The sequence below is a fragment of the Chionomys nivalis genome, chromosome 14 (assembly GCF_950005125.1).
Source record: "Chionomys nivalis chromosome 14, mChiNiv1.1, whole genome shotgun sequence".
Lineage (NCBI taxonomy): Eukaryota > Metazoa > Chordata > Mammalia > Rodentia > Cricetidae > Chionomys > Chionomys nivalis.
This window is the reverse complement of record NC_080099.1, coordinates 12,518,109-12,537,376: the sequence shown is the minus strand read 5'-3', so window position 1 is coordinate 12,537,376 and position 19,268 is coordinate 12,518,109. Positions and strand designations below refer to the sequence as shown.

At 47.0% G+C, this 19,268-nt stretch overlaps 1 protein-coding gene across 2 annotated transcripts in view; it reads left to right on the top strand.

Moving 5' to 3' along the window:
* Myo5b (myosin VB) overlaps window positions 1-19,268 on the top strand; it is a 274,034-nt gene that overhangs the window by 193,542 nt on the left and 61,224 nt on the right. For both annotated transcript variants that reach the window (XM_057789327.1, XM_057789326.1), the window contains exons 15-17: window positions 8,400-8,555; window positions 9,210-9,307; window positions 11,430-11,516. In XM_057789327.1, coding sequence (XP_057645310.1) covers window positions 8,400-8,555; window positions 9,210-9,307; window positions 11,430-11,516 — 341 coding nt within the window. The remainder of the gene's footprint in view (window positions 1-8,399; window positions 8,556-9,209; window positions 9,308-11,429; window positions 11,517-19,268) is intronic.

Below are 19,268 nucleotides of genomic sequence, written 5' to 3'. Positions count from 1 at the left end.
CTTGCCCCCAGGCAGGGGGACCCTCTCAGAGCTCACACTGGTAGGAATAAGGCAAAGCAGTGCTAATGACAGTGTGATTAGGGAAGCCTGTTATGCTGTGAACAGGTAGAATGGAGCTAATTGCCTTCTCAGCTATTAGGGAGCTATAAATAGGGACAAATGCCTCTATAAACCCTGCATTAACACATTCGGTTCCTTTTAATACTGGAATAGCAAGTTCCCCTCCCAACTTTTATGCCTAAGAGAAGGAACGTCTTAGTGTATGGGGAGACCTGGGGAGTAATCCTAAAAAGGACAGTGTTTTTCCTCTGGAGACATTCTCTTACTGCTGTGCATAGGTCAGAGGGACAACTATTGAGTTGGAAATTTGTGTTAGTGTGAGTCAGGAAACCTGACTCAAGTGGACACGAGTGACAGCATCTCTCCGTTACATGTCATCAGAGAAGTGACCTCAAGAACAGTACGGTTCAGAGAGTCTGTCCAAAGCACCTACCCTGAGTCTGGCCGTCCGTGGGGTCCAGGCATAGCAGAGAAGGCCTTAGACTGAGCTCCAGTGCTACCCTTGAAACAAATGTTTGTGCCTTAGGGTTCTCCTGGAGCAGAACCAGTAAATGTGTGTGTGTGTGTGTGTGTGTGTGTGTGTGTGTGTGAGAGAGAGAGAGAGAGAGAGAGAGAGAGAGAGAGAGAGAGAGAGAGAGAGAAGTTTTCTCACTCTTGAGAGGTGAAAACCTGGTAGATGATCAGTGTTGAGGCTGAAGCCTCAGCAGTTGGAGGGGCCCCACAGTGACTCTCACATCAGGGAGGTCAAAACCCAGTTGACACTTAGTCCACAAGGTCAGGTGCCTCAGAAGTCCCAATCTGGGGCCACAGCCCTGAGACTAGTCCTTAGTCAGTGATGGACCCTAGCTCCGAAATCAGCCACAGCAACAGGGCAGATATACTTAGTGACAGGAGGCAGGGCCAAGTGAGCAAAAGGCCCTTTTTTATTGGGACTGCTACCAGAAGGTGCTGCCCACATTTGGGGTGAGTGCACCTGCCCGCATCAGTTGAGGAGGTCAGAACAATTTCCCTGTCCAGGTGATTCAAATCTGTGGCAAGGTGACATTAAAACCCACCTTCACCGTTTGCTTCTAAAATTCGTTACTGTCATGTGTAAACCTGTATCGTGCTCTATTGAGACAGGGCACTATGATATATGTGTTCCTCGGGATGCTCGGGATCCTCTACCCTGGCTGTTGGAAAATGTGTCTGAGAATAAGCAAATTAGAAATTCAGTTGACAAACAGTGTTGCCTTCCCTTTTCCATGGTGGGCTGACTCTTTCAAAGCCCATTAAGTATGTATTTTTATTTAAATGTTGAAGATTTACCCTCCTCCCACTGAAGTGTGATGTCAGTCGTGCTAAAGAACTGCTTGACTAGAAAGTGTGTGTGTTTTAATGTTTGCAGCAGTTTTGAGGAAGAGCTCCTGGTCAGACTGTTCTCCTGTGGCCTCTTTCCGTGTCCCGTGTCTGTGTGAAAGGAAATCTCCATTATAGCCTTATAAACACGAATGAATAGGCATGGTTTCCAAGGAAACAGTGTGCACACAGCTGTATTGAAATTTCCTTGGACTGTCAGTCTTTAAAAGGTATTTTCACGCCTCTCTCAATCCCTTTGCAAATAGATTCTCCTCGGGCCTTTAAAGTCTGTGTCTGGTCCTGAATAGCAGAAGACAGAGAAGCCAGGACCTATGGGGACAGTTCACATTAATGGCTAACAGGATTAGCAGTGTGTTTGGTTTGTCTGAATGTGGTTGCCGGGACTGCTGTCGAGTTTCTGTGGAAGAGCCTCGGTGGACACACTTCAGTGGCACCATAGGAACAGCCGAAGGGCCGACTCTCATTCCTGGTCAGCTTGCTAACAAAGCAGCCTTTTCAGCAGCTCTGATGGCAAACCTGGAGTTTCTTCTTTGCCTCACCCAGCAGTGTGGGAATTTTGTTCTTTGAGTCCTTTGTCAAGTTGGAATTTTGTTGGGATTTCAGGTTTGTTTCTATTTGGGGTGCTCCCAAGTAAAGTGTCTCATGGGAGACGGGTGAAGAAGGGGTCTTGCCAGGCATTTTCTGCCTGGCTCTTTTGCTATTGTCTACAATCCAGGATTATATAAGGGTTCCTCTTGGCCTTTGAGTCTCATATCCAACTGGATCTTTCTGTATGACCACTGAGTCACTGAAACAATTCCTGTATATATAAAGCCTGCATCTCCTTCCCAGATGCAATCTCCATAGCAGAGAGCTGCAACTAAAACATAGCTTTGGAAACAAACTCCAAGCCCTTTAAATGGGTGATACCATTGTAGACTCTAATCTCCCTTAGATAGAGAGTTGGTATCTCTGAGTTGACCTAAGAATAAAGGGCTGAACATTTAAAATACTTATTTCTCAGTCTGACATCAAAGTTTTGATATTTGCTCCCAACTATAGGACTTAACAAATTTTTCACTTAAGCTATTAAAGACTTCTGCAGATTAAATCTCTCATACGGTGTAATGACATAGATCAGTAACCCTTACCAATGCTACAAACATGTAGACACCCATGATCTCCCTGTAGAAGTTCTTGGGCAATGGTGTACCCTTGCTTGGATATGCCTGGGCACTCAGGTGGAGTTGTAGGAGGCCTCTGGACTGGCGGTCCCCTGCCTACAGTCTCTTCTGTCCCTGCTGTCCCTATGTTCTCAGCATATTGTGGTGACTTTCTGTTGCAGGAAAGTTAGGACCCACACATTTTAAACAAGGGACTTCTGGGTAAGGGTTACATTTAGAGAGAACTTGGACTGTAGGTAAAATCCGTCTGAATCGTGGTTCACAAAAGAGCCTTGGTGGTGCTTAAGGAGGGCAGCCACATTCTTACTCATGCAGGGAGAGGGAAGACACTGGGCTATGACAGAACCTAAGACTTGGATGAGGTGGCGTGGTCCCTGCCCTCAGTTTCAGCAGTCAGCGGGTGAGGATGCTGTCAGCCATGTTAAATTTGGTGCTTCTATGGCCTTGGAGAGGAAAGAAGGTGCAAAGTAGAGAGTTGGAACTGGGATCGTGGTGATGGGGAGGGCTCCGGACTGGAGAGTCGGGCTTGAAAGAGTCTGCAAGGAATGCCTGTTAGATAACTCAGTGGGGATCTGGCAGACAGCAGTGCAGAGGGCAGAGGGGTCAGAAGCTGGACCAGTGGAGAGTCATGGAGAACTGAAAAGCAACAAAGATTAGCAGGAAATAGAACTTCCCTGTCTCTGGAAAGACTCTAAAAAGGAAGTATGGGTCAGTGGATAGAGACCCTCAGAGGACAGGAAGCCACACCACTTATAACTTACAACCCTGGGCTTTGCAAGGAGGGCTCCAGATGGTCTCTGAAGATTCATCTCAGCAGTGCGGGAAGAGGCCCAAGGCAACCTCCTGAGACATGTCTGAGGAGGAACGGAGCAGAAGACAGTGTCTGTGGATACCAGGATGGCTTGTGGTGCACAAGAGGCAGGAGGAGAAGCTGAGTGAGGACGGACCACAGCAGCAGAGAGACTTAAACTTCTAAGAAGCAGTGAACAGGGAGGGATTGGGGTGAGAAAACCTGAGAGTACAGGGGATGATAAGGTAGAGGGTTCTGTCAGGCTTGTGTTCTGTGTTTTCACACATGAGCAAAAGACGGTAAAGAATGGGCCACAGAGGCGTCAGACCCTAGTTCAGCACTCCTCCTGCCATGTCGCACTGCCTCTCAGAGGTCTGCAAGTTTAGAGACTCTGCTGGCCTTGGTTCCACCTAGAGTGGGCACGGCATCTCCTTGACCATGGCTACAGCATCTTCAAAGCTGAGCTACAGGCAATGGTCTTTTCCCAAAGAGCTCAGGTAGCTGCCCCTCTGTGTGTAGTGCGTGTTGATGAGCAGGCACTCCTGTTATCTGGTTTTTCACATACTAGCTCTATGGTCTTGGGCCCTAACCCTCAGGTTTCCTCACCTGTAGAATGGGACATGGTTGGTACTTGGACCACATAGGGGAAAGCATGAATGGTACAGTCTAAGTACTGTTTACCATCTGTTTTGACTTGTTCCCTTAAATATCATATTACTCTTGGGATTAAAAATAAAAATCCTAGGGGGCTCACACCTTTAATCCCAGTCAGTACTCAGGAGGTAGAGGCAGGCAGATCTCTGTGAGTTCAAGACCAGCCTAGCCTACAAGAGCTAGTTCCAGGATAGGCTCCAAAGCTACAGAGAAACCGTGCCTCAAAAAGCCAAAATAAATAAATATAAAAATTAAAAATTCCAAAAAAATAAATAAATAAAAATCCTTCACTGTCTGGTCCCTCTTGCTTCCCTCTCAAGCACACTGTACCTGTACTGACTTCATGTTTTTAACAGTTCCCTGGATGTACTGAACTCCATCCCTGCAGGTCCTTGCCCCTGAGACATCCTTTTCTACCCATCACATATTCCATTTGCCCAGTATGGTGCTGTGGGCATCTCTAGTCGGGTGGATCTGGGCTGGAGAAGAAAGCAGCTAGGCAAGTTAAAAGGAGCAAGTCAGTGAGCAGCAATCCTCCATGTGCTTTAGTCTGGTTCCTGCTGCCTGATTTCTTGTCCCCAAGCTACTGCCCCGGCTTTCCTCAATGATGGTCTACAGTAAACTGACATTCTACCTGTAAACTGAAATAAACCCTTCCCCCCTCTGAACTGCATTTGGGCATAACGTTTATCATGGCAACAGAAAGCAAGTTAGAACCGTCCCCTCCCACCCCCCAGAGAACCCATTCCTGGCTTCCTTGTCACAGACCTCTGGTTTAGCCAGCTTTGTCATTTTCTCATTTCCTTTAGGACATCTTTCTGTCATGTTCCTTTCAATCCTGTGGGTAATCGATAAGTGTTTGTGTTCACCTTCCATGGTGGGCCACGAACTCCTCAGTGTGTAGAAAGTTTTATTTGTTTTCTGTTCACATTTGTGTTACCAGCCCCTAGCACAGCATGGGTTGAATATCTGGGACTCAGGAAGGCTTGGTTTCATTTCTATGATAGCACATAGAATTTAATACCTAGTAAAAGTAACGCTACTGTGATAGTGACATATCAATATATTTCTCAGACAATCAGCTCAGTCCTTTCTCCTCTAGAACAGTATTTATGACTTTGAAATGTGATATGTGAAGAGAAGGAAGAGTCATTGCAAAGATAAAACTTGAAATAATCTATAATTATGTCACTGAAGGACCTGCATATTTTGGGTATTTCCAGGTCCTGGACCAGGACTTGAAGAGTTCTACTAAGGAATGTGATTGCATTCTCTAGTGCTAATTGTCACCTGTCTGTGACAGCCATGATGTGCCCGGAAGAATATACTTGAGCTGTTCACAAGAGGTGGTCTTTGATCTTACATTATTGATTCATTTATTTTCCTTTTGTGATGCTGGCAATCAAGCCCAGGGCCTCCCGTGTGCTACACACACACCTTATGTCTGAAGCTCCCGGGCCAGATTGGTTGGTGCTTTTAGATTTCCTAGGTCCATGAACTGTAAAGATGATTGGCACACTGACCACTATTCTAAAAGCTGAAAGTTAAAGTGCTTTTCATGATTGGTTCTACGAGAAAGGAAGGGCATGAGGGAAGAACAAACAGGCATGCTGATTCCAACACACACAGACACACACATATGTGTGTGTGGGGGGGTGTGCACAGGCACATAGTGTATGGTTTTGTTGCTTATAGCCTACAGTTGCTGGTGAGTGTGCATTATAAAACACACTTAAACATAAGTACTCTTGACCCTAAAATTGTTTTTAAAACATAAACTTATAACACTTAAGAGTAAAATAGTTGTTTATATCCTTTGTTTTAGTTTGAAATCCTTGGTATAAGAGATGGGCCTTGAGTACTAGTTTTGAACATTAGCCATCACAACCTTGCACCTGCAGGTGGGTACACCTGTGCTGATCCTCTCAGGAGTTCACACCTATGGCCAGACCTAGCAATTGGTGAAAATTAGCGCTTTACTTTTCAGAATTTATGCCTGTCTTGTTACTATACAAAGAACGTCAAAGGTCATCGCATGGGATTAGTGAATGCTTTCTGTGCAGTGTCTGGACCTCCCAGTGCAGTGTGCACACACCAACTTCTGGTCAGTGGTCTTATGCCACTCTGGGTATGGTTGAGTTGCAAGGAGCCCTAAGGGGATGAGATAGACACTAGCCTGCTATATGCCCCAGTCACCTCAGCCTGCCAGTCAAGATACTTATCTAAAAGGGTTGTAACGCCTGCTTTTGGATGAGCTGTGTCACCTGATCCCGACACCCAAGTTCAGCTCTCGTGTGCCACCAGCACCATCTTGTTGCTTTATTTGGATACTGTCACACACTCACGTGACTGCATTGTCAAGCGTGTGACTATCAGGGCTGAGATGAGCTAGGACCTCCTGCAGACTCTAATGCAATGTCCAGGCATGTTGCCTGAGTTTCATGGGCATCTAGAACTGTGTTGTGGTTAATATTGAGTGTCAACTTGACAGGGTCTAGAATTACCAAGCTGACAAGCTCCTGAACTTGCCTGTGAAGGATTATATTGATTAGGTCAGTCTCTGGGCATACCAGCAAGGGCTTACCTTTGTGGGGTTAGTTGACGTCGGCAGCTCCATGCTTACCAGGCTTGTATCCTGAACTGAATAGAAAGAATTCCGCCTTTGCCATTCTGCATCTTGACTGTAAATGTAACACGATCACCTACCTCAAGCTCCTCCTTCAGTGGCTTCCCTGCCATGATGTACTAAACCCTTAAACTGAGAGCCTGAATGAATGCTTTCTCACGGAGTTGCATTGTTGGGGTATTTTCTCCTAGCAACAGGACGAGTAGCAGATGCAGACTCAGTGAAAGCACAGCACAGGCGTGTAAAGTGCTTACATGGGTAATATCATATTGCCTTTATCTCTGTGTTGGGAGCAGCAAGCACCGTGGGCTCAGTAACATTAGGGCTCTAGGCCCATCATAGGCCAAGATGGCTTCTGTGTGCTATAGACTAGGACTATGAGATACACAGGAGTGGGTAGGGTGTATTGGGAGAAAGTACAAGGGATGCAGAACTGATCCCAGAGAGACAGGCTTTACGGCATGCAGAATGAAAGGTAGATTTTTGAGGGAGGATGAGCACAGTGAGCAAAGGTAGAAGGGTGAACTAGGAACATGATGCTTATGATAGGGAAGAGCAGGGGAAGCAACTTGATGAATGTACCACAGTTTCTTCTGAAAAGCGATGGGATCCGATGTGCTAGCCCAGGGCATCCAGACATGGGAGGGGAGGGGGATTCATGCATTTAAGTGACCTTTAAAGGGAGAGAGTACAGAGTGGATTAGAGGAACCCAGAATTTGAGGCATTGCCCTTTGGCCTTTTTTCCATTGAGATTCAGTGTGCCCAGACTGACAAAGGAGACGTTCCACACTCATTTCTCTCTCCACTGTCAGGTGTGTACTGGAGACCTCATAGTGCTAGGCCAGCATTGATGCACTCAGGGAATGAGGGCAGGTATGTCTTCAACAGGATGAGGATGGACAAACTCTCTGTGTGCCATTAACACCTTGTCACCCTAACACAGGGACCACATAACAGGGTCCTGGTAACCATCTTCAATGGTAGATGCGGTCTCCACCCCACTGTGCTGATGGAAAACCCAGGACTTGGGCCGAGTAATGGTATAAGATCCAGCAATAAATGTTAGAAAACAGTGACATTTAGACATAGTTCTGTGAATGCCCATCTCAGCCTCTCAGTACGCTGCAAGGAAACTGCCTTTGTAGATGGATACTTAATAACATTGCTGGGGAAAACAACCTTTTCCAACCCCTTTCAAGACTGAGGTATCACTGCTACATACCGTAAAACCCACCCTTTTGAAATGTGAACTTCAGTGGTTTTTAGTAAGCTAACCAAGTTGTATAACCATGCTACAAATTCAAGAATATGTTCACCACTCAAAAAATGAAAAACTGCACTCATAAGCTGCCACTCCTGCCCCTCTTGGGCACCCGGTAGGGCACTTTCTGATGTCCAGATACTTTGACTAAACAGACTCACATCTGTTTTCTTTTATATGTAGCTTTTCCCATGTAGCATCATCTGTGCTACATTGTAGCATGTGTGAGAACTTCATTCACTTTTGAATAATATTCCATTATATTAATATATCACTCTTTATTCATTCATCACATGATGGTCATTTGAGTCACTATTAAGTTGAAGCTTTTATGAACAATGCTGCTATAAACACAGGTGCACAATTTTTGTGTGGATGCGTGTTTTCATTTCTCAGAAATATCTATTAACTGTTTTGGAAGAATATGAACAACATTAAACTATAAGAGATCTCCTTTGCACTCTTCTTCCTGTGATTGTGTCTAGTTCCCACTAGTGGCTGACTTGTTCCATGATGACAAGGACTCTGTTCCTGCCACCAGCACAGCTAAGAATCGATCAACTTCAAAGATCAACATTCGCTCCTCCAGACCCCCCATGAAGGTCTCCAACAAGGAGCATAAGAAATCCGTGGGCTACCAGGTCAGTCCTAGTCCCAGGCCTGTGGCTTGTGTAGCAGGGCTGGCGTGGAAGGGACCAGCAGAAGAAAGATGGGGACAAGAAGCAGGGTCCCACTAAAGGTCTCCAGATAGAGTGGGAAGAGGGGGCTTAAATAAACCAGGGAACATCCAACTGAAGAGCTCACTTTCTCCTATGTCTCCAAAGAGAAGGCCCTGGTGGTCCCACCTGCTGGATTTGTCGATTTGGGACATTTTATGTAAACCCCACCATTTCCCGCATGTTTGGGTACAGGCGGTACAACCGCGTTCCCGATATTTAGAGACATCAGGCCTCTAACATACAGCAGGCAGATCTCTTGTCTCTTAGCACTCATGTTTTTCTCTTGACACCCCTATCAGTGGGAGTTGGGCACATTATGGAGTAGCCCCCCACCCATTTATTTTAAAGAGCCCTACTATCAAAGGACTCAATTTTGCTCATAGCAAATTACAAGTGTCAAATTACAAGTGTCAGTCACTGAATGTCTTCCTTTCCCTGTCCTTCTGAATTAATCGTCACAATAATAGTGATTTCTGCTGCCACCATGGGTAGAGCAGTCACTGGCATGTTAGTGTTTCTTCACAGTGCATTGAACAGACTGTTAAATATGACTAAGGTCTGGTTTTGTCCCTGCAGTTCCGCACTTCCCTAAACCTCCTAATGGAGACCCTGAACGCCACAACACCACACTACGTGCGATGCATCAAGCCCAATGACGAAAAGCTCCCCTTCCAGTAAGTGCCTCCGGGTGTAGCCACCTCAGCCTCGGTATCCTGCTTCAGGATCAGTGGGAACAGGGCGGGCTCAGCCTTGCTGATCTACAGAGTCATCTGATGGCCGGTCTGTCACTTCCCAAGTGGGCTCCGTGCTGAGCCCAGCCCTCTCGAGAATTATTTTCTGATGAGACCAGCTCCAGGCTGGTGTGTAGGGCCCGTGAGAGACTGCCCCCACCCTACAGTTCCCCCAGAATATCACCGTGCTGCCTTGGGATATGAGGTATCCTCATTCCACAAGCCATGCTCTGGCCACCACGCAGGGCCTGGTCTCAGAGCTGGGGTGCATAATTGTCAAAAAGCGTTATACAGAATGGACAAGAGTGAGGAAAGGTGCGAGCCACCAAGAAAAAGAATGGCCCATTTTAAAAAAGGAAGGAGGAGCAGATCGATAGTGGCTCACACCATTGATCCCGGCGCTTGGGAGGCAGAAGCAGGCGACCTCTATGAGTTCTAGATGGTAGCATAGAGAATGGGGTTGTAGTGGTTGGGTACAGAGCCCTGGGACAAAAGTCCTGCATTTATCCAGAGCATCTATTCCGGCTGACTGCCTTAGAGTTAAGAGGAACAGTGCTGCCCCCTGAGGGCTTTCCCAGGATTGTGAGCAGCCCTCATGCCTAAAATCAAGGGCCAGATCCCAGAACTGGGCTGCATATCAAAGTGGACAAAAGCACTTTGGGGCATGGCCTGGGAAAGGGTAGGTTCCAGGGGGTGCTCAGTGTTTCCTTTTGTCTTCTAAGCCTCTTACACTGTAGAGCTTTGGTCCTTGCAAGAGGAATTAAGTTATCAAGTAACCACTCTCATCAAGACCACGTAAAATTCAATGCTGAGTTGTCCCTTGTACACATAATGTCACTAGTGACCTGAGCCCTCCCATTAGAGCTGGCGTAAACAGGAAGAGAATTAGAGTACCCGGGTTGGGGGTGGAGAAAGTGGTGTGAGGGAGTTGGGGAGGTAGAAACAAGAATGGGCCTGAAGGAGAGCACATGTATTCTCAGACCTAGGACCTACACGGACTTGAGCGTGCCTGACACCCAGTAACAGCTTAGCGTCATCAGTCTCCAGGAAGATGCCTACTGAAGCTATGCAAGCTCAGAGGCGCCATTTGCCAGTTTGATGACTCACAAGGGAGGTTTGTGTGGCAAACAGCATGAGAGAGTGATATGACCAGGCCAAGGGCGGGTCACACAAAGATGAGTAAACAGATGGTCATTCTTACAGAGAGAAGGAATGTGTGTGGCGGTCCCTAGGCCACCTCCATCCTTGGATTTCCAGATCCAGGTGGCCTGTGCAGCCATAAGAGAGCAGCACCAGGGTGTCAGGGAGAGTGGCCGATGACATACCAGGACTTTGTCCTGTGGGCTGATGCAGGTCCCACCTCTCTTCATCTACCAGGGCCAACCAGCCTCCTGCAGCCTCACCAGGGTTTTGGTCAAAGGCACTGTGCTCTCCAAGGCTGTGGGCCTTGTAGGTCCTCAGTCTTGTTCTTTTATCTCCAGAGTACAAGGAACGAAAGAAGCATAGCCCTTGGCTTCAGCTGAGCCACCGACAGAAAGAAAGGGCATTGTGCTCTTCTCCGAGGGGAACAGTAGTCTCAGAAAATTCTAAACAGTGACTAATTCTGGGTCAGTTTGGTTCTCAATAAGAGTTCTGGCTGTCCTGGTCCCCTGCTGTCTTTCCCCAGCGTTCCCTTCAGCACCTGCTTCTCCATGGAACTCACAGCGTGTCTTGCAGTACCCACCACTGAGCCCTGTCCTCTTCTCCCCTCTCCTCTCCTCACACACAGGCCCTTAGAAAGTCTGTGTAGAAGGAAGTGCTCAGGGCAAACTCTGGAGAGTGACAGGTGTGCAGGCCTCAGGGAGGCACGTGAGCAAAGAAAAAGATGGGATTAAGGATGTGCACAGTCTTAAGACTGCTAGCATGGCTCCTCCGCCCTTCCTCTGAGCTTCACCCCGACCTTGTGTGTGGCCGTCTGTAGCTGGTGACTGCAGGTGTCTCACGTGCTGCAGGAGCAGCGTGCTTTCCCTCTCTCTTGCTCTCTCACTTGCCAGCATTCCCTTCATGGTGTGTATTTACTTGGCAGCTTCGACCCAAAGAGAGCTGTGCAGCAGCTCAGAGCCTGCGGAGTGTTGGAAACCATTCGGATCAGCGCAGCTGGCTACCCGTCCAGGTAATGTCACCAGTGATGCCCTCCTCAGGCTGCTGGAGAGCAGCAGGGTGTAGCGCCCCCCTGAGCCATGGTATGTGCAGTCAACCTGGTACGGCCTCAACCAAAGCTCCTGCACCCTGAAGACCCAAACAGGGGGCTGACAGAAAGGATTTCAGCCTGGCTTGAAAACATAGAGTCAGCAGGACCAGACTTGGGGGGGGCATCTCAGATCTGGGTGATGGGCTCACTAGAGCTACAAAATGGGCTTCTCAGTCTTATCCTTCATCTTTTCCCCCATTGTATTGTGGCAAAATATGGTGACAAAATATTTACTGTCTTTATTATTTCAGCTATACAGTTTAGTGGCATTAAGTGTAGCTGTTCTTACCAGCCATCTCAAGAATTCCTTTAATCTTGCCAAACTAAAAGCACTCAAGACAGTAGGCTGTTTTCGTCTGTCTCCCATTACTGCAGCAAAATGCCTGAATGAACAAGACTCTCCATGCAGACTATGTTTTCAGACAGCTTTATGTTGGTCACAGTTCTGGTCTGAAAGCCTGAGGTTATGTAGGAAGGAGTAAGAGCATTATCCAATAAGAAGTGGGAGAGTAGCTGAGGTTCCACTATCCCCTGAAGGTCAAAATCAATTGGCCTAACAACTTTCCCATAATCCCCCTTAGCCTGGCTTGCCTCATTGTTTCAACACCTCCCAACACCGCCATTCTGGGACCAAACCTCTAACAGAGGAGCCTTCACAGGACAAACCTTATCACACTGTGGCACTGCATTCCTATCCCTGCCCCAGCCCTTGCAGCCACCCTCTTTACTTCTCCCTTGAACCAAAAGACATTAAGTCTTTCTACATATTGTCTTTGGGTGAACTCTAGATACTGCATCTAAGTATAATGATGTGGTACCTGTCCTCTTTGTGACTGGCCAATTTTCTTGTATCCTTGAGGACCTGTATTGTATTTTACATGTAATAGAATTTCTTCTTTGAGGGAATGGAGTGATGGCTCAAAGGTAAAGAGCACTGACTCCTCTTCCAGAGGTCCTGAGTTCAATTCCCAGCAACCACATGGTGGCTCACAGCCATCTAGAATAAGATCTGGTGCCCTCTTCTGGCGTGCAGGCGTACATGCAGACAGAACAATATATACATAATAAATAAATGAATCTTTAAACAAAGGGTGACCTTTTGGAGGCAGAAGAGTATGCTAGCACGCTTTACCCGTCGTCTCACCTAGTGTGGGCCTCTTCACCTTTCAGTGTGAAATTAGATCTATTGCAGAAAGTACTGCTTCTCTGAGCTAAGAATAACTCTCATGGAGACTGGGGAGATGTTACTCAAGAGTTCCAGCAACCCAGCAATAGAAGTATCATCAGTAACCCCATTGCTGGGGGCAGGGGGCACCAGAGACAGGCAGATCTCTGGAGCTCAGTGGCCAGCCACTCTCACCATTGGTGAGGACCAGGTTCAGAGACCATGTCTCTAAGTGATCTAAGAAAAGAAATACGGTGGAGAACAATCAAGAGAGGCACCCACCGTTAACCTCTGACCCTTATGTGTATATTCACACACATGCTCACACCCACATGAACACACACACAAAAAAAATACATGACTTTCATGATCTGACCTGTGTTGTGGATATGCCACAGAACCACATGATAGCCTGGAGAAGCCACACTAAGACCGTGACTCTCCTCTGGTCTCTTGCCCAGAGATAGAGAATGGGTGGTTACTTCACTGGCTCTTCCAAAGTCATATGGCACACGTAATGTCGTGGAAGCCAAATGCCTTCTGCTGTCTGGGGACTGGGGAGAGTGGTGTGGCCGCCCTGGAGTCTGCTCATCAGGATCCATTGCTCTGAGATCCCTCTCTTTGGAGGTTGGAGGTGCCAGCGTGGGGGTAGCCCAGGCCTCCCTCCTCTCTGCATCTGGCACTTTCCCAGGCAGTGGAGCAACCAGTCTCATACCCTGTGGCTAATTACCCATAAACAATTCCCACATGGCAGGCCGGGAAGGGAAATCGCTGATAGAATCAGGGATTTGCACTTGACCTGCCAAGTGTGAGAATGGTTGCTAACCTGCAGCATCTAGGCAGCTTTTCCAGGCTGAGAAGGTGTAGGCAATTGTTTAGGGTAAAGTTGAAGACACGTGATGATCTTGAGAAGCAAGAGGCAGTGTCCTGGGGGCCTGTCTCGTGTTTCCATCTTAAGGTCAGAGCAGAAGCAGTTAGAGACTCCGCCTGCTTTCCTGTCTGTTCTTGAAGTCTCTGGCAGTGCCTTTTGATTGGCACAGTAGCACTCAGGTCTGACATAAGACGTTTGTTTTCTCATTACCCCTGCTGCTTTTCCGTGCCTGCCCCCAGGCCCTGGGTTCAGACTCTACAGTTCCATTCATAGGGAGAACTGGAGGAGGGCCTAAGAGCTTCCAAGTCACGTTTTTATGAGTGTTGCTTTCCTGGCTCTTGCCTCTGCTGGGCTCCCAAGACATCATCTAACAAGAGAGCATCTTTAGTCCAGCCATTATTAGCCTGTGGGTTCTCAGAATTGTGGCCAGCAAATCAGCTGAATGGGCTGTGGCCAGATTTTCCTTAAAAAACTTAGCTTGGAAGAAAGGATGTTATGGCGTGACCACATCTCTGTGTTATGGGTGGAAAAGACACACTGTAACCTAGCATGTTTCCCAGTGAGGCCCACAGAAGGACGTGGGCTGCTGAGTCGCCAGCCAGCAATTGAGTTGGTTCTAGAATCAACACCCTTTTGCTGGTACTGTGTTATTTTCCAGCAGTACTCTTCAAGTCAATCAAGTGCTCCCCTTCAAACAAAGGCTATCGTCACACATCGTTGCCTGTGTGAGAGTGTGAGGAAAAACTTCGTTTTCTTTTTGTGAAATCCCTGTAAGTGTGTGACCTCAAGTCAGCATCCTGAAGTTCTCCAAACTCTGCAGGCTTATTTTACAAATTGTATAAAAAGGCTTGGTGGTGTTGCTCAGTGGTACTGTGCTTGCTTTGTATATATAAGGTCCTAGGTTCAATTCCCAGCACCAAACACACATAGTGTACACACACACATTCTCTCTCTCTCTCTCTCTCTCTCTCTCTCTCTCTCTCTCTCTCTCACACACACACACACACACACACACACACTAGAACTATGTTATCTCAGGGAAAACTGTTTGGAGGTATTGTGTAAGAAGCTCGAGGACGTGGGTATGCTGTGCCTATGCTATGTATGGCCTGAATGAGCAGACAAACCTGAGGTCGTCACCTCTGTGGATAACTTGGGAAGTGTGTACAATATGATTGTGTCAGGCTGTGAAGGCACAGGAAAAACATGTGACAATGAGATAATCTAGGACAGATAGGGCCACTGGGGGAAGACCTGTCTCAGTGAAAGGAACCACCCATTTTACCAGGAGCTTTCTATATGAATAATTTTGTGGTAGGACAAGTGACTTTCAGAAGCTATCACTCCGAAAGTGTCTCCTTGGACATCAGGAGGAGGATGAGTGTGTCTGACATGGTTAACTCTGTGTCCTCACGGTCACTGTTCTGTATCCACCTGCCACCTCTGATCCACTGACTGAGATCTCACACAGCCTTGCCATGTGAAATCATAGTGACAGAGCGTGCCACTGCATTCCTACAGCGTTTGTTGGTGCAGCACAACACAGTCTGTTTTCAGGGTGGACGGGGGGAAGGTTTATTTCTGGGGTCTCCTGAGAGCTTTATGTAGAATGAGAACTGCCTTCTGCTTCTGTAGGCTGCTCTTCTCCCATAGTCTCTCTCCATACCTCTCTGGAAAGCATCCAGACCTGTGTTGACACCCCTTCCCACCAGGAGCTCAAAGCTAAAGCTGCGAGCTTGAGCTGTTTAAAGAACAATGCACACGCAGGTGCAAGGATGTAGTGATGTATGGGAGAAGCTGGGGCCTCTCAGAGGAGTGAGACTTAAGCTGGGCCTTGAAGAGCAAGGACTCAGATTGATGGGGAGACAGCAGGAGCTGTCCCTCCATCGGTGGCAGGCATTCTCTGCCAACTTCGTGCCCTCTTGCAGCTGCTAGTCTGTGATCACTCTCTGGGTGTGCCTACCATCTCACTCGGGCAGCAAAGAGAACCCATGCATCTGACTCTTTAGCTCCACACTGAAGAGGCATTGGCGGTTCAGTCCACCTAGCTGCAGGTAGAGCTGCCGCCAGCTGGGTTGGCATGCCATAACTTGCTGGCCTCTTCCAGCCCACCTAATAGATATCTTTTCCTGTGTCCTATTTAAGAACTCTTTCCAGCAGGTAATCGTGGTATCTCCACGCCTTTTCTTTTTGTAATTACAGGTATTGTAGGAGGTGCAGGGAAGAAAGGATGTGTTTCTGGTATTACAGGACAGGTTGCAAAAAGCTATGGTTTAAATGCATGGACTTGGATCCAATACTTGCTTCCTAGGTTCTACTTGCATTTGCTGCCTTAACACATTTTTCTAAAGGCTCCAAGAGAGGTTTCCCTTCCCAAACTACCATAGAAATGTTACATTAGAGAAAGCAGCACTTTGGTTAGTGTTGAGTTGGAGTTGCATCACCTATTCTATTCCAGGTGGACCCTAATCCCCTTTCATCCCTCTGTCCACACCAAACTCCAGCATCCAGCATGCCATTGTGAGCCAGTCATTCTGTTGACCTGACTTGAGGAGACCTCCATGGGACCAGAGGGATTTGAGCAGATGGGGATTCCCCTTCTAAAAGGGTTCCCCTCCCCAGCTGCTGAGAACTCACACAGGGGACTGATTTCTTTTGAGTTGGCTTGTTAAATAACTGCAGAGCATTTCCCAAGCCTCATCTGTCAGTGGGCTCCTGTGATGTTGGAAGTCCAGCTTGTAACATCTTCCTGTGTTTCTCTTTTTGAGTCACCAAAAAATGAAAAATGGAAGGGAAGAGCACGGCCCAGGATTACAGACAACTGAGGACTCTCCCATGGAGTTCCTCCAGGGGCTCAAGCCCTGGAAGACTCATCCACCCACCCAAGTGATACCTTGGAAGGAATTCTTTCTCCTATTTGAAAATGAAGGCAAAACCAGCACCGCGAAATTTCCCCAATCTCACCAGTGAGAACACGTGTGGCACGGTTGGCCAGCAGCGGTGTTCTGGTTCCCCCTCTCCCACAGGCTTCGGGGTGCCTGTCTACTTTTATCCTCCCTGAGAATTACAGCTCTCTAGGAAGGTGACTTATAATGAAAATGTGCCATTGAATTCGAAGCGCTGTGCAGTAGCTAAGAAATATGCTCACCGTAAAGAGCATAGAGAAAGATGATGGATGGACTGTGTAGGACAGCAGCTCCCCATGGCCCTGGTTCGCGTGTCTGTGCAATTAACCATCTCCAGGCTCTCTCTCAGCTTTGTAACTGAAACAGCTGTGAGGCAGATGCTGCTCAACCAAAACAGGTGTGGGAGGACACCCCAGACATGCAGTGTTTGTACAAAAAAGTCAAACAAAACTGCATGAACCCAGTTCTCATCCTACTCTTGGAAGCCCTGTACTGGTTTTTATCTTGAGATAGGGTCTAACTTTGCAACCCATATTGGCCTTGGACTCATGTAGAGCCTAAGCTGGCCTCAAACTGCTAACAATCCTCCTGCCTCAGCCTTCCAAGTGCTGAGCCTCTAGGAATGTGCCACCATGAGCAGTGCTTGCTGAAAAGACTTCAGCTTTCCCGACTTTACCTTTCCCAACCCAGGTGGGAAAACGAATTTAAAATTATAGAATTAGATGAAGGTCTTAACAACTGCCAATCACCTCCTAGCTTATCATATTTGGATCATACGGTTGCTGCCTTTGCTCTTAAACTTCTTCGGAGAGTGTATAGAGCAGAACTTAGCCCAGGACAATGTGGTTTCTTACCTCTGACTGTTGCAGCTTTGTCTGTCCTTCTATAGATTGCTGTCTACCCAGCGGTTCTCAGTCTTCCTAATGCTGCAAGCCTTTAATACTGTTCCTCATGTTGTGGTGGCTCCCAACCATAAAATTGTTTATTGTTTCTTCATAACTGTAATTTTTCTGGTATGAATCATAATGTAAATATCTGATAAATTACCCCAAAGGGTTTTCGGTCCATGGGCTGAGAACTACAGCAGTGGTTCATAATCAGGCCAATACATCACAGTCAGGAGGATCCCATCAAACTAAGAAGCCAGCAGCCCCCTTTAGACCTATGAAGTTAGGTCGGAGACTGGGCCCCAAGCATTTGCAGTTTGACAGGTTTCTCAGTGATTTAAAAATATTTCCGTTAGTGGGTTTTTGTTCCTGTGCTGGGTTCACACTTAAGGCTTTGCATATACTATATAAGTGCTCTACTACTGAGCTATATGCCCAGTCCGTGGTTTTTTGAGACAGAATCTTACTGTGTAGACCAAGCTGATGTCAAGCTGGAGATCTCTCACCTCAGGTTACTGAGTGCTAGTATAGAGCCATATACCACTATGTCCAGCTTCTCAGTTTTTTGTTTCGTTTGTTTTTTAATCCCCCTACCAGAAAACCATTACCCTGGAGGTACACGTTGGTCTTGGTAAACTCCAGCCATCCAGTGCCATCCAGGCTACATTAGGCCTGGCTGGGTTTTCCTAAGGTCTCCTTGCTTGTATCATACCACCGGCTTAGAGATAACAACAATTCTCTCTCTGTACCTTTAACAGAGCTTGAGAGCTGGAACGATGCTGAGGCTAAGCTTGTGCTCCTGTGAGAAGCCAAGGGCTCCGAGAGGTGGTAGAGTGGAATGCAGGCTTATTTGTGAAATAGTTAATAATACTGCAACCTATGCACTGTTTTGGAGACTCATTCCGGGACATTAGTGCTGAACCGTGAACGTGTCACCTCATGAAGGTCACTCACATAATCCATGTAATATCAATGTCACCCTCAAGAAATTCAGTGATTTTCATAAATTAACCTGTGCAACCTTCACCACTCCTTAGCTCCATAATATTTTCATTGCCGTGGAAAGGAGCTGTCCCTCCTCATGCTCTCCTCCCAAACCCTAGCAAACACTATTCTGGAAGATTTGCCTGTTTTGGATGTTGTGCAAAGGAACTAGACCTTTTAGCCTTCTATGCATGGTTCCTTTCACTCAGGACTGTTTCCAAGGCTCATCCTTTATACTGCTGAATGCTCATTCCATATATATATCCCAAGCATTGGGATGTGTGCCACATGCCTAGCCATATACATGTTTCTGTGCGGATATATATTTTCATTTTTATAGGGGATCCAACTTCACTGTTTGTTTTTGGATATGCTGTTATCCCAGCACCATTTTATGGAAAGATCACATTGACTCTGGAGATTACCAAGAAGAGTGGTATCACTTACATCTTATAGATGAGGAAACAAATCCCCCCCAAAAAAATGTGATTGAATCAAGTCCTCCCAGATGGAAACAGTTAAGGATGTGTTGGCCCTTGTAGTGGCCAATAGTATAAGTTATACCTCTAATCCTACCCTGAAGGATTCTTCACAGTTTTCTGAAGGGTCCTTGAGACCACTGACCATGGAAACTTCTTTGTGGTCTGACATCATAGGGACTGACTTGGAGCATCACACCAAAGTCTGTCTCAGGATGCAATCTGAGGATTTATATAATCAAACCAATATCCTCATTCCTAGGGGAGCAGCTGTGGCCAGTCTATCTCTTCTGCTTGCCCCAGTTCACTGGCAACTCCGTTCACCCCACTTCACAGATGACCTTGCAGGCAGCATTCTTCTGTAGAATGACCTCACATGATG